This window comes from Mirounga angustirostris, unplaced genomic scaffold (assembly GCF_029215605.1).
Source record: "Mirounga angustirostris isolate CCGP_5_RB_7025 unplaced genomic scaffold, mMirAng1.0.hap1 SCAF_9, whole genome shotgun sequence".
Taxonomy (NCBI): domain Eukaryota; kingdom Metazoa; phylum Chordata; class Mammalia; order Carnivora; family Phocidae; genus Mirounga; species Mirounga angustirostris.
In genome coordinates, this window is record NW_026991717.1 from 115498069 (window position 1) to 115523880 (window position 25812).

The 25812-nt window shown below is 48.2% G+C and overlaps 1 protein-coding gene across 5 annotated transcripts in view; it reads left to right on the forward strand.

The window, feature by feature from the left end:
- The window catches only part of RGS6 (regulator of G protein signaling 6), a 549755-nt gene that overhangs the window by 431392 nt on the left and 92551 nt on the right, over positions 1-25812 (forward strand). For all 5 annotated transcript variants that reach the window (XM_045901123.3, XM_064571279.1, XM_045901122.2 and 2 more), the window contains exons 4-6: positions 20513-20563; positions 23638-23744; positions 24945-24996. In XM_045901123.3, the coding sequence (XP_045757079.1) occupies positions 20513-20563; positions 23638-23744; positions 24945-24996 (210 nt within the window). The remainder of the gene's footprint in view (positions 1-20512; positions 20564-23637; positions 23745-24944; positions 24997-25812) is intronic.

Consider the following 25812-nt stretch of genomic DNA (forward strand, 5'->3'; position numbering starts at 1 on the left):
TTCTTGGGATGCTTGCTCTTGGCATCCAACCACCGAGCTGCACTGAAGCCTGAGCAGCCCATGGAGAGGCCCACATGGACAGGAGAGGCCCCAGCGCACACCCTGGTTGGCTCCCAGCAGAGCTAACTTGCCAGCCAGGGAAGGCATCTTGAAAGGAGATCTTCCTGCCCCCAGGGGAGCCACCTCCGCTGATGCTGCGTGGGGTGAAGTGAACTGAACCCATCCAGCTCTGCCCAGATGGCAGATTCCTGAGCAAAAAAAGCGATGTGGTTTGGGGGCCGGTTTGGGGGGGCTTTGGGGGTGTTTGGGGTTTGGTTTTTTTGCAGCAACCATAGCCGACATATCTGGGAATCGCATCATTCTTTTAAAAGTAATTCTGCGTGGAAAAACGTTCATTTTGTGAAGTACCTACTATGTGCCAGACATTTTCCCAGGTGCTTGGGATGTATCTACAAACAAAATGGATATGGTCCTTGCCCCGGTGAAGCTTGTGGTTCAGCCCAGGGTACAGAGACTATGTAGTAAGTAAAGCATCTAGTTGGGATGCCTGGGTGGCTCAGTCGTTAAGTGTCTGCCTTCGGCTCAGGTCATGATCCCAGGGTCCTGGGATCGAGCCCCGCATCGGGCTCCCTGCTCGGCGGGGAGTCTGCTTCTCCCTCTGCCTGCCGCTCCCCCTGCTTGGGCTCTCTCTCTCTCTCTGACAAATAAATAAATAATCTAAAAAAAAAAAGCATCTAGTATGTGGAAGGTTAACAAGTAGAACCGGGAAAGGAGTCGGGAGCACGGCATGGGGGCAGTTTGCTGTGCTCCCGGTGTGGTCTGAGAAGCCTCCATGAGAGGGTGACTGGGGATTTGGCCTGTGGGTTCTGGGGAAGGAGCTGAGTGGGGAGTGTGCTCAGAGGATGGAGAGTCTTGTGGGGACTTGTAAGGACTCCGGGCCCTTCAGCGTTCTCAGCAGATCTGAGCTGACCGGCACGGGTGGCGGCTCTTTCTGCCACGTGGGGAAGCAGCCCCAGGAAGGAAGGGCGACAGCAGGGAGCCCAGTGAGGGACGCAGGCGGGAGAGGGTGGCCAGTCCTGGACAGAGGCAGTGGACTGGTAAGAAGCGCTGCGTTCTGGGACACATCCCACGTTCGGCAGGGGAGGCCGACCGCATTCCCTGAGACGTTGGCTGTGAAGTGTGAGAGAAAGAGAGGACTCCGGGGTCGCCGTGCGGGGTGGGGCTGAGCAGCTGTAAGGACGGGGCTGCCATCGGCCGTGAGGAGGAGGACGGTGAGTGGGACGGGAGCAGGGTGGGAGCTGAAGGTCGGGAGACCAGCCCACTGTGCTGTCGGGCAGTTGGACTCTGTGGGTTGTAAAGGTCCATTGTTCCACGGGAACAACCGAGTGGCTGCTGAACGGTGGGCACGCAGCCTGGCAACGGGCATTTAGAGACGGACGCGATGCTGTGCGTTTCTGCAGGTGGCATCCGTGTAGTGAGAGGAACAGGTCCCTGGGCGGGCAACAGCCACGCAGTGTGGCAGGCAGTTTGCTGGAGGTGCATGGGTGTGGGCTGCAGGAGTACATGGAGTCTGGGCAGGGGGAGGCTGTAGCATCCGAGCAGGGCCCTGAAGGGGACTTGGGGATAGGCCTGGTGTGGTGAGTGAAGGAACAGCACGTACAAAAGAGCCAGGGAGTCAGCAGGGAGAAGCTGATGGATGGGCTTGGCCTTTTCTATGTCCTGATGAGAGGCCTGAACTTTACCATTCAAAACAGGACACGGCTGGAGAGCTGCAATGTGTTTGGAGAACTGAAACGTTTAAGTATTTGCATAACATTTGAAAATCATTCTGTGGTGCTTTCTAAATTCTGGGGCCCTGGCACAGAACTCTGGTCACTCTTACGGAGCTCTGACTCCAGAATCTCTACCCCATTTATCGACAGGAAGAGGGATATGGTTTGAATTTGAAGGTCATTGGAGTGAAGAGCAGGGAATTGTGAGGCCAACCATTAAATGGGTCCTCCACGTGGATAACATGATCACCAAGGATAACAGCAGGATTTGGGGGGGGGAGAATAAAATCGTGTCAAAGTCTTGCATGAATGAGGAGGAATGAACAAAACTAGAGATGACAGGCAAGAGGAGGGGTTGAGTGGGACCTGGTAGCATGTATGCAAGCCTCAAATCGTCAGGAATTTTTACACAAGAAAAAGAAGAAATGTCCTAAAGGACATCAGAGAGCAAGGAAGATGCCTACTTTCCCTCCTCACCCCAAATGAGGTGGTGGGGTGGGGGAGGGTGGTCCAAGAATGAAGGCACTGGAGGGGCGCCTGGGGGCCTTGGTCAGTGAAGAGTTAAGCCTCTGACTCCTGGTTCCAGCTCAGATCATGATCTCAGGTTTGTGAGATTGAGCCCTGTGTCAGGCTCGGAGCTCAGCGGGGAATCTGCTTGAGACTCTCTCCTTCCCCTGCCCCTCCCCCACTGTTCTCTCTCTCTTTCCCTCCCTCTAAAAAAAAAGGCCCTTGAAACAACTGCAGGGGAGTGAGCAAAGACCAGGAGGTCGGGGGTCCTTCTGTGCTTAGGTGAAGGCTTTTTCACCAATGGAGCTGGAGAACAGAGGTTCCAGATATGTGCATGGGGAAACGGGGGAGAGGCTGATTAAGGGAAGAAGCTCAAAGCAACAAGAAATGAGACAGAAATAATGGGGCACCAGAGGCACTTGGGTTTTACTCACTGACTAAGGATGAAGGAGAATTAACTGGTCCCAACATTTCTTCTAGCTCAGGTTACAGATCATCTAATACATATTTGTGGGTTATTTGGATAAAAGGATAGATGGATGGTTGGATGGATGGATGGATGGACGGACAGACAGATGGGAAGATTTATTTCTCTCTGGAAGATTCAGCCTCACTCGGAATGGTGCTGTTTCTGAGAGAACCCTAGCAGGAGTTGTTAGCTCCCAGCCTTCACCTCATGTTGGAAGCAATGGTTGGCAAAGGGGAGGCCCCCTGAGCATTCTTGGCTCTCTTGGGATCAATCTCTGCCTTCACTGCAGAATTCCCTCTGTCACTGGCCAGGTACCTCCCATTGCCCACCTGTGATGACTCCTGGAGCCACTTATTAAACGCCATGTGACAGTTGAAGTGCCCTCTTCCTGCAGCAAGATCTCATCTCTGACATTTCCAAAAAAGTGGAAAACCCAGTGGACAGGATGTGTACCACTTTCAACCCTTTAGAAATAGGATAGTAATTGTATTGGTAAAAAGGAGCTATAGTTACTCGTGGCCCGACTTTAACAAGAGAAATTTGGGAGACCAAAAGTCTTACTGATAACCAAGTGAGCTATTTCTCTCAAAATCAAAGTCCTGTTGTAGGCTACAGACTTCCCAGCCGGGCTCAGACAATCCTATAGGCTAAAATAGGCATACTAGAAAATGTTCTGCCAAAAGAATTACTTAAACCCCCTTTTTTTGATCAGTTGCCACAATATTTCTCAAGTTTTTATGCCACCTTCTTAGGTATATTTCCTCAATATAGATTCCAAGTGTTGCCAGTTCTATTTTGAGAAGAATGCTTTTCTCCCCTCCTAAATATAGAGACGCTTCCGTTTGCATCACAGCCCCACCTGGAAGTCTGCTGTGACTGACCCCGGCACCTATTTCTCCTTCCCTCTTTAGTAAGAAAGCCCCATTTTTGGCTGAGCACAGTGTTGCCCAGAGTAAAAGTCTATTTCCCGGCTTCCCTTGCGAGGAGATGTGGTCAGTGACTGAGTTGGGCAACAAATTACTGCCAACCCAGTGACTTACCACAATATGGATGTATTATCTTACCGTCCGGAGGTAAGGCGTCTGACATGGGTCTTAGAGGGCTAAAACCCAGCTGTTGGCAGAATTATGTTCCTTCTGGAAGTTCTGAGGGAAAGTGTGTTTCCTTGCCTTTCCCAGCTTCCAGGGGCTGCCTGCATTCCTCCCTCCGTAGGCTTCCTCTATCTTCACAGCCAGCAGCTAGCCGCCTTTTCTCCCTCTCTCTCTCCTCCCCCCTCCCTCACCTCTCCTCACTTGCTTTCATGCCCTCCCTCTCTCTCCCACTCTCTCTTTTTCTCTCTCACATGCACACACACACCCCTCTGCTCTGTCATCATATCTCCTCTCTCGGACACCCCCTCCCTCTCTTATAAAGATCCTTGTGATTACATTGATCTCACGTGGATAGTCCAGGAATCTCTCCATCTTGAGTGCCTTAATCGTATCCGCAAAGTCCTTTTTGCCATGTAAGGTAGATAGTCACAGTTCTAGGGATTAGGACATGGGCATCTTTGGGGAGCCATTATTCTGTGTTTCACAATGTGTAAATAGAGTAAGGGACTCCCAAAAAATGTGCTTGAAGGGAGGTGTGTCAACAGGGAAAGGCACTTTTTAGCTCTTGTGCCTTTCCTGCTTCCTCCTTCCTAAAGCTGGGAGGTGACGCCTGATGCTTTGGCAGACTTTTTGAACCATCAAGTGACCTTGGGGATGGAAGCCAAGCACCAGGAGGGTGGAAGAGAAACATCAAGGCATGGATTCCTGAGAACCTATGGAACCACCACCTCTAGACTTCTTTTACCAAATATAGTTCTGTCTTGGTTAAGTCACTGTCATTTTGTTTGGTTTTGTTTGTTTGTTTTGTTTTGTTTTTCTGGAATGTGCAGCCAAACTTAATCTCAGTCCCTCAAAAGGATACACAAGTCTCTACTTAATCAGCTCCAAGTCTGACTCTCTCAATGCACTACCCTCCCATCAGCATGGGTATGATGACCACTTTTATCACGTATTGATCAGACACCAGCCTTTAGTTCTGCCTGTAAGCTAAGCTGTACAACCTCAATATTAATCTCGGCTTTAATAATTCTTTCAGAGCTTTGACCATATTTTACTACAATAGCACCAGGAGAACCAGGGTGGGCAAGAATGCGCTAGTCCTGGATAACTTAAAATAAGACCCTGGACTGGCCCCCTCATCTTTAACACACACACAAACAATCTGCAATAGGAAACAGCAAGGTAACTTTCCATACCAAAGATCTATCTGGCCTGCCTTACTATCAAGATTCAGTAGTGGCCCTGAGAAGAAACCAACCCTATCAAAACCAACATCTGGAAGAAAAAAAGGCAGTTATTAGTTACACCAAAATGCAAATCGTCGATTTTGGCCAACACTCTATAATATATTCATCAGATGTTTACTGAAAATCTGTGATGTGTTCTGTGCAAGGCGTTAGGGAGGCAGAGCTGGGGAGACGGGGATCTCTCTCCTTAGGGACCCTCATAGGCCCCAGTGGAGAAGACAAACCAAGAAACAAGTGCAATTAACTTAATCGTTTTATTATTTCCAGGAATCATAAGCTAAATTCTGTGTTCACTTACAGCACCTCTCCTTGGCTCGGGGTTCCTCGTATAGCTCTCCCCATTCATCATTTGGATCCTGTTGTATTCTCTTTATGAATTCTAGCAATATCCTTAATTATTTACCACCACAACCCTATTCTATTTTGGAAGTATCCAGCACTTGGGCAGGGGTGGTGATGAGACCATGGGGCCAGAAAGAATAAACTCATGTTGGGTTTTATACTTATTCTTTCCTAGTTATCGCAGGGTTTTTTCATTTGGGAATATTCTCAGCATCTTCCCTAGACAAAAGCCAGCTTCTCTCTGTCTGGAGTTGATTGGTAGGAAATGAGTCTCGCTCGTAAGAAAGACACCTGGCTCCCGACACCTTTCCACCCCAAAGTCTTCTAACACAGGTGGGATCTGGAGCTTGAGGTCACCTCCTGGGCTGAGTGACCGTGTCCAGCGTTCAGATAGAGTGCTTGGCCACAGGCCGGCTCCAGAGTCGCACAAGATGCTTTCAAGGAGTCAGCTATCATTTAGTGTTAGAAAAGCCAGAAAACATGTTTCAACTTGTCATAAATCAGAAGAGAATACCAAAATCCTAACTGTCTCTTTGGCTTGGTCACTGGACAGAGCAGTCAGGGGCTATAAATGGTGGTAGTATGGACTTCCCCCCCAGTAGAGACCTGAGCAAGAGCTCTACCAGCTCTAACAGCAGGTTCTGGTGGAGCCTGGCAGAGAAGATCCAGTGTGGGAGCTCATTTTTCCTGCTGTCTCCCGAGCAAGGGAATGGAGTGCCATGGTCACAGGAGAAATCAAGAAGAGAGAAGCCTGGGCATTCAGAGCAACGGAAGGCATTTCAGATTAAGGAAGGACAGCCTTGTGTCCCCTGCCATTGCACCATTTACAAGCCAAGGACTTCGTTCCAATGCCATTGTCTTCTCATCTACATTTTCTCCATGGGTGACCTCATCCAGCGCCCCTGCTTGAGGTGCTTTCCTATACACCAATCACTCCCAAGTAGCATCCCCAGCCTGCTCTCCCCCCAAAAATCCAGACTCTTTTGTCCAACAGCCAACTTGACAACTCCAACCAGATGGCTACTATATATAAATCTCAGACAAGACATGGCCAACAAAGGAGGCCCAGGCTTCCTCCCCAACGTGCTTCCATATCTCAGTTGGTCGAAGTTCCACTATGCATGCAATTAGTTAAGCTAGAAACCTGGGAGTCAATCCTGACTCCTCTTGTTCTGAGTCTCCATGTCCCATCCATTAAAGAGGACCGGGAGCCCTGCCTCCAAGGTAGCCTGGACTCTACTTGCCTCTCTCAACCCACTGCCACCATGGAGCCCAGCCAGCATCAGATTCCCCCAACCCACTGAAAATGATTGCTAGCTGGTCTCCCAGCTTCTGCTCCTGTCCTTTTACAACCCCTCCTCCCAGCAGCCAAAGCCATCTTTGAAAAACATGCCGCATGGCAAGAGCTCATCCCTTTTTACGGCTATGTAATAGTCCATTGTGTATACATACCACATCTTCCTTATCCATTTGTTTACGGACACACTTCCATATCTTGGCTGTTGTAAATAACACTGTATAGGGATGCGTATATCTTCTCAAATCAGTGTTTTCGTTTCCTTTGGGTAAATACCCAGTAGTAGAATTATCAGATCATATGGTATTTCTATTTTTAATTTTTTGAGGAACCTCCATCCTGTTTGTGGGAGGTACAGGCTTACAGTTATGGAATGAAGAGGTCACAGGGACAGAAGGCACAGCATAGGGAAGATAGTCGATGGTATTGTCACAGAGCTGTTTGGTGGCAACAATAGCTACACTTGTGATGAGCACAGTGTCACGTACGGACTTGTGGAATCACTGACCTAAAAGAAATGAAAGCCCACGCCAGGCGCCTCCCCTTCTCAGAGCCCTCCAGAGGCTTCCCCACTGTGGCCCCTCCCTCTTCGGGCTCATCTCCAGCCTGGCCTGCGTCTCCAGGCCCACCTGGGGTCTTGGCATCCCTGCTCTGCCTCCAAATACTCACACAACCCATCCTTCCTGCTGCTCAGGCCCGCAGGTAACCACCACCCACTCACCTCCCAGCCTCCGCAGCCCACAGTCTCCCTCTCTCCCGCCACCCCGTTTCGTCTTCACTATTGCACTGGTTGGTTGTTGTTGCTGTCTTTGCGTGCCTTGCTTCTTAATAGTCTGACTTCTCTGTGAAGGTGTGAGCTTGGAGGCCACCTCTCCAGATGAAGAACAGCAGGGGGCACAGCAGGAGCTCAACGGAACGAGTGAGTGAAGAAGCCATTAGGCTCTGAGCCTCCGTTTCCCCATCTGTAAAGTGGGAGCATCTGAGCGAAGGCTCAGGTGTATTGTGCTGGTGACTTAGGGCTGGTATGTGTGCAGCCCCTTTGAGCACTACATCTCCTTAGAGCTGAAAAGTATCAGTGTCGGGGGACCAGGACATCAGAGCAAAATCCTCCACCCTGCCTTCTGCTGAAGTAAAGTGTGCTGAAGAATAAACGCGCCTGAACAACACTTTATGGATAGGCTTATGGTAAATGCTTTCTCTCCTCCACTTCAGTGCTGGATCCTCTCCCTGTGTCCCTCCAGAGCCACCCTCCCCCGTTCCCGCCCAGCTCTGCATCCTCAGAGGCTCCCACGGAGGGCTGCATTAACAGGCTCCCTTGCCCCCTGGCTACAACAGGTTCAACCCCTGCCCTTTGGCACCAGCAGGACCTCAGTGCAGAGAAGGAGAGGCCACAGCATTTGATCCCTCAAAGACCTCGGTCTGATAGTGGCTGTATTGTCCTAAAAGCCATAGTCCCTGTGCAGCCACCCCCTCTTACAGCAACCCCACCTCTGGGCTTCCATAACTGCTCTGTCTTCCCGTCCTATTGGACCTAGTGCTAGAAACTTCTCTAGCCGATGCTCTGGCTCTAGACTGTTTCACCATCCCTTTGTCTACAGCACCCTCCTTGCATGCTCCCCAACTGTGGTATTTACGGGGGCGCCCTGCTCCCCTCCAGGACCTCACTGACACAGTGTCAGCATGACCAGACTTTCTACTAGAATCCCGCCCACTTGCAGTGGTGGCTCTTTCGCTTTTCTTTCCGGCCTTCCTTTGCCCAGCTGATATCCCAACCCTCTGCCCTCAGCACCAAGACCACCCCTTAACCAGGGAGGACCAAAATCATCTAGAAGCTTACCAGAGAAAATGTGTTCAACATCTTGGAGATGAATGCGGTGACTTCTCCCTTCTGCGGGTTGGGTTCGGCCCCTCTGTTTCCCTCCACAGCCACTGCTTGGGGACAGTCAGGATTAGTCCCAGCAAGGGGACTCATGGCAGAGCTGACCATATGAGGAGTACTGATCTTTGGCCTATACTCCGTATTACTTGGGTTTCTAACAGATAAAAAACTGTTCTTTCTTCAAAACTTGTTCTGAATCTAAACTTGTTTTTGTCATTTGTCAGGATTTTAGGGATGGGGATGTATTACAGGAGCAATGAGAGGACTATGAAATATGAGAGGGTGTGTGTGAGCATGTGAGCGTGTGAGGGTGTGAGTGTGTGAGGCTGTGAGGGTGTGAGCCTGCTAAGGGCATGCGCAATCACTGGGAGGGGATGGGGGAAGGAAGGCTGGAATGAGAGACTGAGGGAACGAAGAGGAGGGAGCCAGGCCCTGCAAGCCTCAGGTCCCCTCCCTCAGTGTCCTTCCCTGTCCCCACACATGGGTATGTGACTAATTTAAGAACCTGGGCCTGCTGAAACCAGAAAAGGCAGGGAAGAGAGGTCTGACTTGTAGACTTTCAAAACTCCCCTCCATTCAGTGGCCACTTCCCTTTTCCCTCAAATCTTCCCAAGCCAGGCCCTGGCCCCTTACTTCTCTGCCTAAAGAAGAAAAGGAGTGAGGGATTTCAGGAGGACAGAGTGGGGCGGGGAGAGCGGGTGGTGTGGCTTGGCCTGGGCCCAGCCCTGGTGTCGTACTGACAACTGAGCAATGAGGGCCATTCTGCCTCCTGGTTATCCAAGGCCCCAGCCTGTCATCAACAAGGGCAGGACACACAGTCCTCTGACCAGCTCCTGTCACTCCGGCCACTGCTTGTGCTTGGTGCCAACACCTCCCCACTCTCAGACAGCCCAGCTCTCTGCCTTTGGCACTCAAGGCTGTCAATCCTGGTGGAGTCGAGGGAGTGGGGTCCTGGGGAGGCAAGATGGCAGCAGACCCCAGAGAACCCAGAGCCTCTGGCCCTCCCCTGAAAGGTGGGGAGGCGGGGAAATCATGGGGGTGTGACACTCTCCTGGGTTCAGGGGGCCCCACTGGCTGCAGAGGTATGGGGGCTGCAGACTGGCCCAGCAGGATTCACGGCAATGCTGACAGAGGCCATGGGGCTCAGGTTGGGAACAGAACGGAGGGAAAGGCCAGCATCCTTATGCAGGGAGAACATGAGCTCATTCCTCAGCAACTCTGAGATCATTTCCCTTTAGCTCTTAAGCCTGCTTCTTTTTCTCATTCACGCTTGAATCTCAGCCCTTGGTGCCGAGCTACAATGCTTTGCACATAAGAGATGCGAGTGCATACTGCTCACTTCTTGCCCTCCTAGGACACTTCCCTTTCACAGAGACTTGCTGTGAATCCACCTTGACCTTGATATAAATGGTAGGTGTCCCAGATGGCATTCGTGTGGTTCCTTCAGGCTGCTCGGGGAGAGCCCTTGGCTCTGCATCCTCTACTCTGCCCCTGCCCCACACCCCAGCCAGTCTTCTCAGCGTTTCCCACTGATCCCAAACACCTGCTTCCTGACACTGGGTCAGCTGGATTGACACACTCCCTGCCTGTGGCCCCAGAGCACCCCACAGATACTCCAGTCACAGTCCCTGCAGCCCACTGGTGTGCCTTTCTGTTTAAGGACAGAGCTGTTTTATTCATCACCACAGGTGGATGAATGAAATGTTCCAGTCAGAGTAACAGCAATAATAATAATCATAAAGTCAACATGTACTCATCATTCGCTATGTGTTGAAGGACACATCAGCACATGTCTACCCTCTCAGACTGCTTTTTTCATATCTTATAGAAACTGAAGCTTTCAAAGGGCAAGACACATCCCCAAGGTCACAGAGCTGGTGGAAGGGGGCACCTGGATTCACACCCAGGCCACTGGCCTCCTCGCTGCTCCTGGGGGAGAAGCTAGTCTAGGGCTGGGCTATAGCTGGGGTAGGGGTCTTGGAGGGGTCTTCCTGGTGTTTTGCCTCAAGAACTGGAAGTGGATCTGGGAGTAAATCTCTCGCTGATAGAGAAGAGCCCAGACCAAGTTTGAAAGGATGGGCTCGGTGCACCTGGGTGGCTCAGTCGGTTAAGCGTTGCCTTTGGCTCAGGCCATGAGCCGGGATTCCTGGGATCCAGCCCCAAGTTGGGCTCCCTACTCAGTGGGGAGTCTGCTTGTCATTCTCACTCTGCCTCTCCTCCCTCCCCACCCCCCACCGATGCTCTCTCTCTCCCCCATGCTCTCTCTCTCAAATATAAAAAAAAAAAAAAAGTGGGCTCATCCATCTGAATGAAAGGAAACAGAGAAGCTGGGAAGAGCCGCACTAGAACCAGTGGTGAGCTCCCCAGAGGGCCTGTAGTATAGGCTGGGGAGGAGCAGGGAAAGAGGCTTGGTTCCAGGTGGGGCATTTTTCCCTGGGAGATCAGCTCTAGATTCCAGTTGGGGCATATGGAGGGGTCCACACGGGTTGTAGGTGAAAAGTAGACTTGGGTGGTATCTTTTCTACTACCTCATTTTAATAAGCATAACAGAATGTGAAGGAGATTCTGTGATTGACCCCATTTTGCAGGTGGGTAAACTGGGGCTCTGTGTTGTGAAATAACTCATCCAAGGGGATGCTCTAGCAACGGGCAGAGCCAGGCCTTGAACCCAGGTCCATCTGATTGCAAAAATTCGCTCCACCATACTGGAGCTGTTCTCTGACAAAGCCCAGAGGCAGGCTCCCGGGGACTGGAGCTGGAATTAGCGCAAAACCGGTAAAAGCTTTGCTCATGAACCTGTGTGTGCCAGGTGCTGCTTCAGCCCCGGCTTGCTCACACACCCCTGCTGTGCACACCTCGCCCATCCCACGGCACTGGCAGATTTCCAGTGCACTTTGCAGACTTAAAGCATTAAAGCGTGCTGTGGAACTGGGTGAGTATAATTGTGTAATAGTGCAGACGGATGGATCACATTCCGGAGAAGGGACCCCAGCCTGCAGACCTGGGCATCAGAAAGTCTCTTCCTCCTGCTACCCTCAAGAAAGCCTTAGCCCCACAGATTAACTTCAATATAAATGCACGTGTTCATGAACCACGGTTCAGATCCAGAATTTGCACAAAGGAGATGACCATTAGACAATGCTGAGAGGCAATGTAGCCCTGGCACCTGCCAGCTACAGAGTCCCCTCCAGCCATCCCCGGAACCTCCCCGGAACACTCGGCCACCCTCAGAACATGCGTAATGCTCTCTGATGGGTGCTGCTGGAGGCCTGGCATTAGCTCCCTTCTTCCCAGGAGCCCCCAGTCTGCTTGCTCATCATTCCTGCCTTTGGACTGAGCGGAAGGCGGGCCTCTGTGGCCACCACCATCCGGGAACAGAGGCTACACCCCCAGTGGCCGTGACCTCCATCTCCCTACACCGAGGCCCAATCAGGGTAACCGTGTTCCGCCTTCTCTTTAATACGCTGATTGTGAAGCTAAATCCTGAGTGCTCCCCAACCTCCCCTGGACGCTTTTGATTGACAAAACTAATCTCTCCTCCGCCCCCACGCCTGCCGCCACCGCATCCTCTTGCAAATCATGTACTCGGCTGCTGACAATTAGATATAAGGCCTGGGATTGGGACGCAGGAGGGTTATGAGGTTATGAATCAATTGTGGGGGGTTGGGTGAGATAACAAACCGGGGGGCCCGTCTCAGACACCTTGCCGCAACCCTCAGAGCCTCCTGGTTGATTTATGAGTTGGTAATAACCTCGCCTGGTCTCCTGCCCCCTATTATTTTTCATAATGCACCGGGAAGCTTTAAATTTCAGAGAATGGGAAAACGCAGGATCTGAGCAGGGAGGCTGGGCTTGAGGGGGGAGGCCCACCAGGGGCTTCCCAGCAGCTGGTCCTCCTTCCTGCTGTGTGGGCCCTGGGTTGCTGAGGGGCGCAGTGGCCACACGGCCGTGGAGGTCAGCAAGCCGATGTGTGTGGCCTGGAAGAAGACCCCAGGGAGGTGGTCCTGCCAGGCCCTGGTTTAGGAGTGGATGAGGTGGTGATGTGTGGGTCCCACTGGGTTCAAAATTATATTTGGCGTGTCTGGATTTCATCCCTGCAACCTGTTCAAAACCAAGTCAGACTCTGCAGATGCCTGTGAGGAAGGGAGAATCACACAGTGGATCAAAGCCAGTCAAAGGCAGTTTGAACTCTGCAGTCTAGAAGCCTGTGGAGTGAGCAGAGGGACAGGCAGAGAAGCGGGAAGGGGACGGTGGCCGTCAGCCCCAAAGGAGAGAGTCGAAGACTCCCTTTCCTGTGCTCACCGTGCTCTTCAGGTGACAGCCAGGGTTGCATAAAGAGAAGGAGGAGGCTTGGAATTGCTGCCTAATATTTTTTCAAGCATTCATTTGTTAAGCTTTCTTTATACAAGAAAAGAGGTGATTTTTGAAAGAGAACCATGTCAGTGGGTGAAAACACCCAAAAATGTCCTCGAAAACAATGGTTGCAAAATGCCCATCCACAGTTGGTGCTGGTTTGGGATGAGGTTTTCAGGGGTCACAAAAATTGAGAGGAATTTTTTAAATGTAATGAATATGTGCATCTGGATGGGTACATGTTATATGATGTCTATTTGAATATAACTGAATATATTACATCTCAATGAGCATTTATTAAACCCTAGCTCCATTCCAGCTCTTTGCATGGTGCTGGGGAGAGGACAGAATGACAGAGTCCTACAGTCTCAGAGTGATAGGTTAGCAAGTGTTAGGAGTTGAATTGTGTCTTCCCAAAAGTTCATATGTAGAAGTCCTAACCTCCAATATCTCAGAGTGTGACCTTGTTTGGACAGAGGATTATTTCAGATGTAATGAGTTAATATGAACTAGTGAGGGTGGGCCCTGATCCCTTAGGACGGTGCCCTGCTAAAAAGGAAAAGTTGGATGCCGAGGCACACTGCAGGGAGAGGGCCATGTAAAGAGGAGGACAGGGATCAGGGTGATGCGTGTGCAAGCCAGCGAACGTCAAGACTGCCACAAACCTGCAGAAGCAAGGAGAGAGGCCTGGAGCAGAATAGGTTCTCCCTCGCTGCCCTCGGATGAACGGACCCAGCCAACACCCTCATCTCAGGGTCTGGCCTCCAGAAAGGGGACCCAATCCATTTCTGCTGTTTGAGCCACTCCGTTGGTGGTACTTCTTACAGAAGCCCCAGGAAGCTAATACAGAGGGGAAGGCACACATGGATCAAATAACCACATGGTGGATGTCTACTTCCAAATGGAGAAGGAACCCCATTCCCTGCAAGTGAAAGCTGAAGGACTTGACCTGGTTTGGAGAGCAGTGAAGGCTTTCCTGAGGAAGTCAGGGCCAAAGGACATGCAGGAAGGAGTCAGCTCGGGGCAGAGGTGGAGAAATGGGAGAGCATTACTGGCCCAGGGAATTGCTGATGCAAAGGCCCTGAAGCGGGATGGATCATGGCGCATTCTGGGAGTGGAAGGGGTGTCCATGAGGCAGAAGAGAAGAGAAGGGAGAGGAGGTGGATGGGGGATGTCAGGGACCAGCACACACAGACCAAGAATGATGCTCAGTTCATTATTTTGGACTGAATTGCAGTGGGATGAGGGCACGTGCTCCGCCTTCCACCCTCAAAACTTTCTAGTTGCTGCATGCAGATGATTCGATTAGATACTTGGCTCCAAGACAAGGTCCCTAAGTCTGTAGCTCATGTGTGCTAATGCTTATTCTGTCCCAGGTACTGCGCTGGCATGACATGTACATGGACGCGTGGATACGTGATCTTGCTTTACCCTCCAAGTAGCCAGTACTTCACCCCATCGGCCCATGAAGGAATGCAGGTTGGGGTGGAGGGTGGTTCGGGGACCTGCCCAGGGTCACACAGTTTGTAAGCGACACGGCTTGAACTGAACTCAAGCCTGACTTTATTGCTTCATATGCTTGGTAAACAAGCATATATCTGTGAAATTTGTTGCGCTTTTCCTTGGAGAAACTCAAGCGCCTTGACCAAACTCTACTCTTCAAAATGCCACTAGACTTGTCAGGGAACCCAGTTCTACCTTCTGACCCTCCTTTCGTCTTCCTGCCGGCCATACCCTGTGCCCACCCTCCAAAGTCCTAAAGTTTAACATCTCTTAAGTAAGTTCAGCTTTCCCTGCTGGCTAACTGTTGCATTGTGTGTGTGTGTGTGTGTTTTATTTTTTTTTTAAAGATTTTATTTATTTATTTGAGAGAGAGAGAATGAGAGAGAGCACATGAGAGGGGGGAGGGTCAGAGGGAGAAGCAGACTCCCCACCGAGCAGGGAGCCCGATGCGGGACTCGATCCCGGGACTCCAGGATCATGACCTGAGCCGAAGGCAGTCGCTTAACCAACTGAGCCACCCAGGAGCCCCTGTGTGTGTGTGTGTGTGTTTTAAAGATTTATTTATTTACTTATTTGAGAGTGGGGAGGGACAGAGGGAGAGGGAAAGAGAGAATGTCAAGCAGACTCCCCGCTGACCATGGAGCCCAGCACGGGCTTCGACCCCAGGACCCTGAGATCATGACCTGAGCTGAAACCAAGAGTCAGACACTTAACCGACTAAGCCACCCAAGCACCCCTGTGTGTGTTTGTTTTTTAACTAAGGCATAAAAAGAAAAGTCTAAAACTATAAAGACTGCCCTACTTAGGGTGTCCTTCCATTCATCTGCAAAATGGAGATGGTAATAATCTATTTACATCATGGGATTATTAGAGTAGGGTCATTCCAAAGCCTGAAATATAGAAAGTGCTCAATAGCTAGTATTAGAGTAATTATTATTACCACTAAATGAATGTCTATGAGCACAGAGTATCCCTTTCCGATTATTCTTCTGAGTACTGTTTGGAATGTTATTCAGAAATAAGAGAGGCAGAATGTGTAGTGACCATGGTATCCGGCATGGGTTTTTCCTGGATTCCAGACTTGGCTCTTATAGGTATGTGGCCTTGGGCCTCTCTGGGCCTCATCTGTGAAATGGGTAGGCTAGATATCATATTTTGCACAATTATTGTCACGATGCTATGTGACTATAGTGTCACATGCCTGGCTCTGGCCTGGTACACAAGGGGCCCTGGGCAATGTCTCCCTCCTTCATGAGTGTTGCCCTGCACGTGGCACCTACGTGATCAGGTGGCACAAAGCTGTCCTCTTCACTCACGGGTGCAGCAGAGACCTTGGCAGGTATGTGAGAACCCCGGGGTGGACTGAATCATAACCTTGACTGAGGAGTACCAGGAGGTCACTCACAGCAGGAACAATCTTATCTTTTGTTGGGCTCCAGAAAGAGTTTACTCAAGTGAAGGTGTCTTTCCCCAATGGTGAGGATTGATAAGTAAATTATCAATTGCTTCAATTATCAGGACTATGATTTATAAGCTACCAAGTTTCACATGACTTGAAATTTGCAAGTGCCTGGAACCAGTCTTTTCTCAAGTTTGCACAATCAGTTTGGGCTCCAGTTGTTACAATACTTTGGGGAGAATGGGGCAAGTGTTTCAGAGTAGGATCCCCTTAGGTTCTGACTTATTTGGGAGGAAGTTCCAGGTATCCCTTAATCTTTGGGGATGCTTAAAACACCTGAGCACAAAGCTCAGTATAGAACCTTTTTATAGTAAGGATCTCCCCCAAACCAGAAAGAGAACTCCCTAAAATATTGGAAGATCTTGCCAGCTTACTCAAATCCAGTTTATATTGAGGGGTGCAGAGTGCAGATGGTCACCCTTAGTCCAGGACTGCAGTGAGCAGCCCCTTTAGCTGGCCCAGTGGCCACAGAGAGTGACAACTTGAGGCTTAGGAGTGAGCCTCCCACTCTTTACTCCTCGCCCTTTCCCAGGGGAGCAGGACATGCCCAGGGCCCAGGGGCAGCAGCTCAGAGTCCCCCCCACCCTCTCCGCTTTACGTCTGCAACCTGATTCCCCACAGCCTACCCACAGCAGTCTCAGAGGCCAGCACGTCCCTCTCTGCTCTTGACAGTGAAAAGTCTTTTTCTCAGTGCGTAAGCAATATATTAAAGTTCTTGAGCTCCAAATAATAAGGACATGTAAAGAATAGAAATTTCCTGTGATTTGACCCTCCCCTCTCTCCAAGATCACCTAAACAGTTTAAATACCCTTCCAGAACTTTTCTTCTTAGTACCTGTATATATCTATACATACGTAAATAATAGGATACAAATGTAAATATGTATTTTCTATTGTAAAAATGTCATTTAAAAAAATTTTTTTAAATGTCATCTTACAATACACACTGTTCCTGTTCTACTTTTTCATTCAATACAGTAGGTGTTCAATAAATATGTATTGTATGGATGAGCCATAATTAATTATTCAATCCCCTACTTGAGAACGTTTGAGTTGTGTCCAAACACCCTTCCAATACACATCCTTATATGTAAAAGACATAACTGAAATACGTATGTACAACACATATAGAAACTGAAAGCATATCTGCATAGAAATGTCTACTTAAATGTACTAACACACCACGCATGTTGTGGAGAAGAGTTTCGGGTGCCTCTGATGTAGTTCATGGATATCCCTGGGATATATGTGGATATATTAGCCTCAAAAAGAAAACTTCCAGCCAAGTGTTTTAGAACCTTTGGGGATAAAGGGTGGCTATTCTGCATCTGTTCCTAATGTTTCTTTTTTGGTTTTAAGTCCTTGGCAGGGCAGCTTGACTAAGATAAGAACCGCATCCAACAGTGGTAACAAAGGGCAACAATTCATTTGAGAGAGAATAGAAAAATAATCTGCTTCAAATTCTTTTTTGAATAAGAGGGGGAAAAATGATTGGGGGCCGGAGGGAAAAAAGGAAGAAAGGAAAGAGAAAAAAGAAGAAAAATGCTTTCTCCTGACCGTTGTTTGCACTATGCTCACCTCATTCTGCTGTGGAATAATTGTAGGTCTTTTAAAGGACATAATATTATGACAGATTTCCCTCCCTTACTTTTCCCCGGGGCTGAACATGCAACATTTACGTCCTGCCACAAGGCTGGAGGCTGGCCCCTCCTGGGTTAGTCCGAGGAAGCTAAAACACCCCACACCCGAGAGAACGAGGCATTGTTGTGCTCGCTGAAGTCCACCCTACAGGCCCACGGTGGGTGAGGGACAGTGGGGAGGTGACTACTGCTGCAGACTGGGGGCAGGGACCCAGGACAGCCAGGGGGTCCAGCTTGGCCCTCACCGGGGCTCGAGGACACTCACACCAGTCCCCAGATAAAGACCCTGACTGTTTCGGTGGCTGCACCAGGGACAAGAAATCCAGGTCTGTGGTCCCCACATTGCTAGGTAAAAAGGAAAGAGGTTTTTGTGACTTTCTCTTCTTGACCAAAAAAAAGGGGGGGGGAGGGAGGGGGGCTTAAATGTTTAAATGTGATCCTTCAGCTCTGTGAATGCAAACCAGGGCCTGGTGGACTGGGGAGAGCAATTAGGCCAGACACGGAGTGCAGAAAACCAAAAGGGGGTAGAAATCTAGACAATGGTGCTGAAGTCTCGGGTGGGGTGGTGGGGGGAACGGATATGATAGCAAGAAAGGAGTTTCAATGTGAATGAATACTAATTAGTGACATGGATATTAATGATGACAGTAATTAACAGGGGAAAGGAAGGGCTGTCATTGTCCCAGGGTGAGTAATCAATCTTGGCAGGTGATAAATAATGGTTCAGCAAGCTCAGCAGAAAGATAATCCGCCTGCCCGGGGGAGAGCTGTTGCTGATGCTGGAAACCTATCTGTTTCCAGGCAACCCACAAAAAAGAACTATTTTTCTTTTGAGGAAAAAACAGGTTAGAGGCTCTCCCCCACCCCCAACTTGGGATTACAGTTCTTATTTGATTTCTGCTTTGTTCTTCATTTCCTAGGACAAATGTTGAACTTGTATAATTTGGAGGATATGGACACACACACACAACCACACACAGACATTCTCTCCTTTTGCTCAAAGAATGTGAATGAATAGGAAAGTTTTTGATCCGAAGTTTAGCTCAAAGATGCCATCCGGGAGCAAGAGTGGGGAAAAGCTTAGAAGTTCTGCTTTGGAGGTTGAAATGGGGGGAACTTGCTGGGCTGTGTCAGTGGAGGCTAGACCTGGGGGAAGCACAGGAATAGTAGGATGGGGCCCTGGTTGTCTACTGCGGAAGGTTCATTCCCCCTCCAGGGAGCCAGAGAGAAACAGGCCTGAGCTGCTCTCACCTCTGGAACATGTCTGGAAACTTTATTTCTGGGGAAAGGGCAATGCTCACTAAAGACTTCTGCTAGCTCCTCAGGTTTTCAGCTGGGAATCTGTTCCAGAAGAGCTATGGGCAGACCCTCTCTCTCACACCAAGCCTCAGACCCACGCATGACAGGATTCAGACATCTAGAAACGTTGCCCTTTTCAGGCTGCTTTCCATCAAACATTCCATCCCAAGGTGACAAAGCCACCTTTGAAGATCTGCACTGGTTTCAAATGAGATGGCTGAGAAGACCGGAAGTTCAGAACCTTCCAGAAATTTGGACTCTTCTACTCCCACATTGGCTCTAGGTGCAACATCTTCAAAGGGAGGCAAACAAAAGGAAACATATTCAGAGAATTGTGACCAAAATGGGAAAGGGCTCTAGGTCATGTCATGGCAGGAAATAGCTGAGGGACCCAGGTATGTTTCACCTTGAGGGGAGAAAACTTAAGAAGAATGTTGATAGTATATCGGATGGACTCTCTCCAGAGCAAGAAGGTCTGGATTTGTTTCTCTATCATCAGAGGGCAAAATTAAGTCCAAAGAGAGCAATTTAGAAAGGGTCAAATTTCTGTTCAGAGAAATCAAAGATGATTTGACTAGGACAGGCTGTCTAGGGGGGAATCTGTGATTCCCAGGTACTAGGGTTTTTCCCAGTGGAGATCATGGCACCTCCTGTCTGGGGTATTATAGATGCAGTTCCGGTATTGGCTAGGGTTGGAGTAGATAAGACTTAAGAGTCCCTTCCGACTCTTACAATTTTATATTAATTAAGGTAGTACTCAATATCAAAACAAATAAATCCCAACTTCTGGGGCTTAACACAACAAAGTTTATTTTTTAATCAAGTCAGAGCCCAAAATGGGCATCAATTTTTATGGTTGTTCAGGATCCCAAGCTCCTTCCACATTGTGGCTCTGCCCTCCCCTGGGTTCTTGGGGTTCTCTCCATTCGGCCAGCAGATAAGGAATGAAGGGTTTGCAGAGTCACGTGGGAGTTTTATGGTCCAGGCCTAGAAGCAGGATATATCATTTCTAGCCATATTCCATCGTAAGAACTCAATCTATACCCAATTGCAGAAGAGTCTAGAGATATAATCTAGTGACCCAAGGAATAGAGGAAAGAAGTTTTGGTGAACACATAGAAGTTTCTCCTCAGAAACAGGCGCATTTTAATTTAAACTATGCCCATGCCAGAAAAAATTAAAGGTTTTTTGTTGTTTTGTTTTTTGTCGGGTTTTTTGTTGTTTTGGTTTTTTTTAGGGACCTGTAAGGTCACCTGTGTTGGTCAGGCCTTGTCAGTTAGGGTAGGGAGCTGAAGAGGCCTCCAACCTCAGGAAATATCCTGGGGGCCAGGTGTGGTAAAACTTCACCTAGCCTTTCTCTGGGAAGTCATCAAAATCTGTATTTGCAAGAAGTCTCCTGTAGATATTCCCTAGAAGTGTGGACACAAGATCATCCTGAGTCATTGGAAGTGGATTTATTTGGAAACAAATAGGACTGTGACTATGGAAGTGTCCCAATGGCTAGATATGCTTAGTTAGGATGGAAAATTGTCAATATTACCCAGCTCTCTGGGCGTGTGCTAGTTGGAATTAGGACTTTCTTAGATAAACATGTTTCTTCTGCCAGAGGGTACTCATCCATGATGTCTTCAGTTCAATTTGCTTTATCATTTCAGGTACTGACATTGTGCAGTGGCTTATGAAGAACCTTTGCATCGAGGACCCAGGTACTTGACTCTGACTTTATCCTCCATGGTATTGAGAAACATCCCATAAACAAGTTCCAGACCAGATTCTCCTATTCTCCTGAGAACTGGACTTATAAATGTGAATCCCAAGATGTGGAATCAGTCCATTTGCAAATAAAATTAATTTATTTTCTTGACTGAATATCTATCTTTAAATCTGAATCACCCTTTGAGGAAATGAGCAATTATTTAGAGTGCCAAAGAGCCCAATACAATAACGTGTGAAATGAGATGAATTCTCGTTAGCCACAGCAATTAAAGATAAGTTGTAGAACTATCACGGAACAGCCTTCTAGAGCCAGCTCTTAAAATTAGATTGCCTGATCCACAATTAAGATGTCTAATTATTTGCTAAGACTCCTGTTTTCTGCTTCTGCAAGAAGTGAAAGAATGGTTTTTTTTTCCGACCTTAATTGTGCATTTCAATTAGGAAAACCTTACCAGAAAAACAACAACAAAACTCTGGCCAATAAAACAGTTTCCAAATCTGTCCTCCCACCAGAAAATAAGTAGTAAAATTTATTTTCACAGCATAATTAGAAAATGAGGAGTTTCAGAAAAATAAAAATTGCAGATAAGTAAAGCTTACTATCCATGTGTTAGTTAATACTTTTTGGAGTTTATTATATACTTCCTGTTTTAACTGAGTATCCTCAATGCCTGAAGGTCATATTTATAAATATCCATTAATGTATTCTTATGTTCTTGGGGATTAGATCTATCTGACCCAAATTAAATGGCTACCAATGGCTTTGCTTTCTAAAGATTTTTTTTTTTTTAAGATTTTATTTATTTATTCATGAGAGACAGAGAGAGAAGAGAGAGGCAGAGGGAGAAGCAGGCTCCCAAAGAGCAGGGAGCCCGATGCGGGACTCGATCCCAGGACGCTGGGATCATGACCTGAGCCGAAGGCAGATGCTTAACCATCTGAGCCATCCAGGTGCCCCTCTAAAGATTTTTTTTTTAATGCCTTTTCTAGGTGTCTGTGATTCCTTGCTGGAGGTCACTATGTCAGCTCAGAAATTGCTCTATTTTAATCTGATGCTCCTAATATACTATTGACTAAGAACCAATATAATTTACATGGCGTTCAAGGAAATATAGTTGCCAGAAATCTGAGTGCCACAAAAGAAGTGATACTAGCCTTGTTCACCATCATGATTAATGGCCACTTCCACGACTAGTGAAAATTCTTAAATCTAGTTAAGCTCTTAATCCACAGGGAGAAACTGTGAATTCAAATCCTCTTAAGGAAAGAACCCAAATTAACTACACCACGTGTTCTCCTCATGCAGCCTGGACTTGCCATTGTCCACTTGTAAAGCCTGGACCAAATACATTTCTACCAGTTTAGTCCCATGTATTTAAAATCAATGTTTCTTTGGTTATAATGCGAAGCCTAGGGAGTACCTTTCTCCATGGTGGTCTTTTCTCTTCCGGTAGCTCTCTGTCCTTTGCCTTTCTACGATAATCCTTGTATTTCTGACACATGCTTTATTATGATCGTTAGTACCAGCAGCAGTATTGTGAGAGCCCTGAGCCAGCGGGTGGTAGGGGAATAGGCTTCAGGAGGCCTCCGGCCCTCATATGAGAGGCTTCCCTGAAAGGTCGTGAGTAATACCTAATAAGGATCGTATCTATGAAGCTCTCTTATACACAGATGGCCTTGGGAGGACATCACGTTATTGGGAACTGTTTGGGCTTCTGAGAAATGGATGAGGAGGAGTTAAGAACAGTTCACCAGCTGGGAATAGAAGGGTGGAAATGAGGCAAATCACAGTCCTGGAAGTCAGGCTCATCCAACATCTATCCCTCCCTCCCCATCTGCCATATATCTAAGCAAAACCACGAAAGATGAAGTGAGAGTTCTAGCTCCTACATTGGTGACATGAAAGTCACCTTCTTACTGGAAGCTGTGCTCTCTTCCCTGGGGAAGGAGCAGCTGCCAGTGATGAAACTCTTTTTTTTTTTTTTGCTGGACCCATGATTCTTGAAGCATGTAGACTTTAAAATGCACATTGGTCATCACTAAGCAAATAAGATACAGCTTTATTCTGATTCCACCAGTTATTTCCGAAGGATAGGTGATTCTAAATAAGCAAAACACTTGGATTATATACAACCTCTTGAGAAGTCTGCAAGTAAAGACAAAACAAGTTGCTTTAAAAAATTCAGAGCTTATGAAATTAATAATTCCTGGAGACTCCTTAAGCATATCAATAATTTCTATATCCAAAAATTAGTTTTTACCAAGAAGAGCACTTTTATATTTGTGAAAGATTATCATGCATGGTAGAACCATATAGATCTGTTATTTTTTTCCTTAGCTCTGCTCAGAATAAATATAAATTATTGATTACGTGGATCTATTTATGGCTGATACTAAGTCACAAAACAATGGGTTAATTGTGGCAAAGATGTACATATTTCTATCAGGTCGGCTTCCCTTTGCCACTCCCCACTGCAGTGTCCTTCCTCCAATTTTCTAAGAAAGTGAGGTTTTACTCTGTGTCCGTAAGAGAAGGGAAATGCTCTCCTCTTCTCTGGTGGGACTGTCATATTGGGGAATGCCATGGGAGTCGAGAGTCTCTCTGGGCAGTGAGGCTACGTGCTCATTGCTGGGGAATAAAAATGATGAAACTAGCAAGATGCCCGCCCCTACTGAACACCAGGCACTGCTAAGCACTTACATGAAACATCCCACTTGATTCAGTACAGGTCTATATGTGCCAGAGCCCCTGCTCTTAACCTTGAAGCTACTTTCCTCTGGAAGTCTTGGGGGAAGTTAACCAAAGCCAGACTCTCAGAGCTGGGATCCAGATGAGTCCCAGACACATGTTGGCCCTTCCCAACCACTGACACCCACCCCATCCAGCCCAGTGGATTGATATCAAAGGTTATCAATCAGTCAATCGATCATGCAGTTATCTGAGGGTGAGAACTATTGATTTCTGGTTGCCTTTCTGCCCTCCTGACTTACATTCCAGCTAAGGAAACCTGCACTCTGACAACTTGCTAAATACTCCTCTCTCTCTTCTGCCCTGTTCGTGCAGTTGAAGCAATACACTTGGGAAGCCTTATAGCCGCCCAGGGCTACATCTTTCCGATCTCGGACCACGTTCTTACCATGAAGGATGATGGCACCTTTTACCGTTTCCAGGTAGGCCTGCCAGCGTCTCTTCCTGAAGAACCTTCTCTTATCATCTGATCTCAGATTAGAACTACCTACAAAACAGGGTATTTAAGGGAGGAACCCTTACCTCCCCCCAGCACTGGGAAGCCAAACAAGATTCTATTTGGGCCACCGTGTTGTTGGGGTGGGGGGTTTCCACATATTCCCTCATTCATTCTGAAGAACAAACTTTTCGGAGGTAAATATCACCCATTTGACAGATGAGAACACGGAGGTGCTCTGAGGATTAATAAATCTGGGAGGTGGCCTTGATTTGAGTGTGGGTCAGCCCAACGGCAAAGTCCTTGATCTTTCTACTCTGTCATGCTGCCTTCCTGGTGTGAAGTTTCTATCCTCTGCCTAAGCCCTCCCACCATTTTCCTCTCCTTTTCACAGATCCTGTCATAGAGGGAAATGGGGCAGAGGATAAGAGTCTGTGTCAAGGTCAACACCAAGGTGTTTGGAGTGGAGTTTTTCAGACAGCATCAAAGGGTGTCTCAGTCCACTCTGGCTACTATAGCAAAATACTGCAGACTGAGTGGCTTAAACAACAGGAATTTATTTCTCACTGTTCCACGGGCTAGAAGTCCAAGATCAAGGTTCCAGCAGGTTAGATTTGTGGTGAGAGCTCTCACCTGGGCTTGCCGACAGCCACTTCTCGCTGTGTCCTCCTCACATGGCAGAGACAGAGAGAAAGCAAGCTCTCTGGTGGCTCCTCTTATAAGGACACTAATCCTATGGGATCGGGGCCCCACCCTTGTGACCTCTTTTAACCTCAATTACTTCCTTACTCCAAATACAGCCACACTGCAGGCTAGGCTTCTGCATGTCAGTTTTAGGGGCATACAATTCAAAGGGATAAAAGGAACTTGGAGCTTGTGTGCCCAGTAAGCTGTGCCGGCCTTGGGATAAGAAATGTTTGCCCTATAAACTAAGTTTCTCATTTTTGCATTGATTTTGCTCACCTTGGATTTCATTTCTCAATACCTAGGTTAAAATGTCGACAGCCTCAGCTGCCTTAAGAACAGGAGAAAGTTGGGGATGTGGTGTCGGCACGAAAGAGACGGGGCAGAGCCTGTCACCGAGAGGGGTCCTCACTGGGTGCTGGAGAGGGTGGACACTCGCTCCGGGCCGAGGAGGGCAGGTGCCCGCATTCCTCTGAGTCCTGACACCTGTGTTCTTTTGCAGGCCCCGTACTTTTGGCCTTCGAACTGCTGGGAGCCTGAAAACACTGACTACGGTGAGCAGTGAAGAAGTGTCACTCCTGGGAGAGTGGAAGACAAATGCCTGGTGTCTGGGTGACGGTCACGCAGGGAGGAGGGGTCGTTGTCCTGCTTAATCCTTTTCATACCGTTGACATGTAATAAGCTCCCTGTTCCACATAATGAAGAAAGGCAGAGCACACTGAAAGATGCAGCCTTTGGAAAGGAATGGGGGAAGGGAAGAAAAATTCTATCGAGCTGGCCAATGTGCTCATTCTGTGGAGCCAAGAGCCAAGACAGTGGCTGCTGACCCGTCCTTTCTGGGACAGGGTTTCAGGGAGGGCTGGATCTAGGGGCCACCTCCCCCTAGTTCTTTCTATTCTCACAGCCTTGTTAAGACTTAGTAATAATTCATGGGTGTTTTTGATAGTTAGAAGTTAGGGGGGAAGGGAGACAGACCAGGGAGGAATGTACAGAAGGTACCCTGGACGAGGAAAATAAGAGTGGGTGAAGTTTGGAGCTTGGCAAGAAGGGAGTTAGCTCTGTCCAGGCAGGGATCTGTTAGATTCTGGCCATATTACTCTCCATGAGACTGGTTAATATTTCCACGTGCCAATCCTCTAAAGAAGTTATATTGTCCCCCTACTCTGGATAAAGAACCTGAGGCTCAGAGAGGCCACATCCTCACACTTCCCCCTTGCATTCTATTTATCTGGATGCAGATCATTAGCTCCAGGAAGGCAGGGACTGGTCTTACCTGTTCACTCTCGTGTTCCCTGGTGCACCGTGCACAGCTGAGGCGTTAGTAAATAGTGGCTGACAGTTCTGGTTCTTTATTAAATGTGATTAACAGA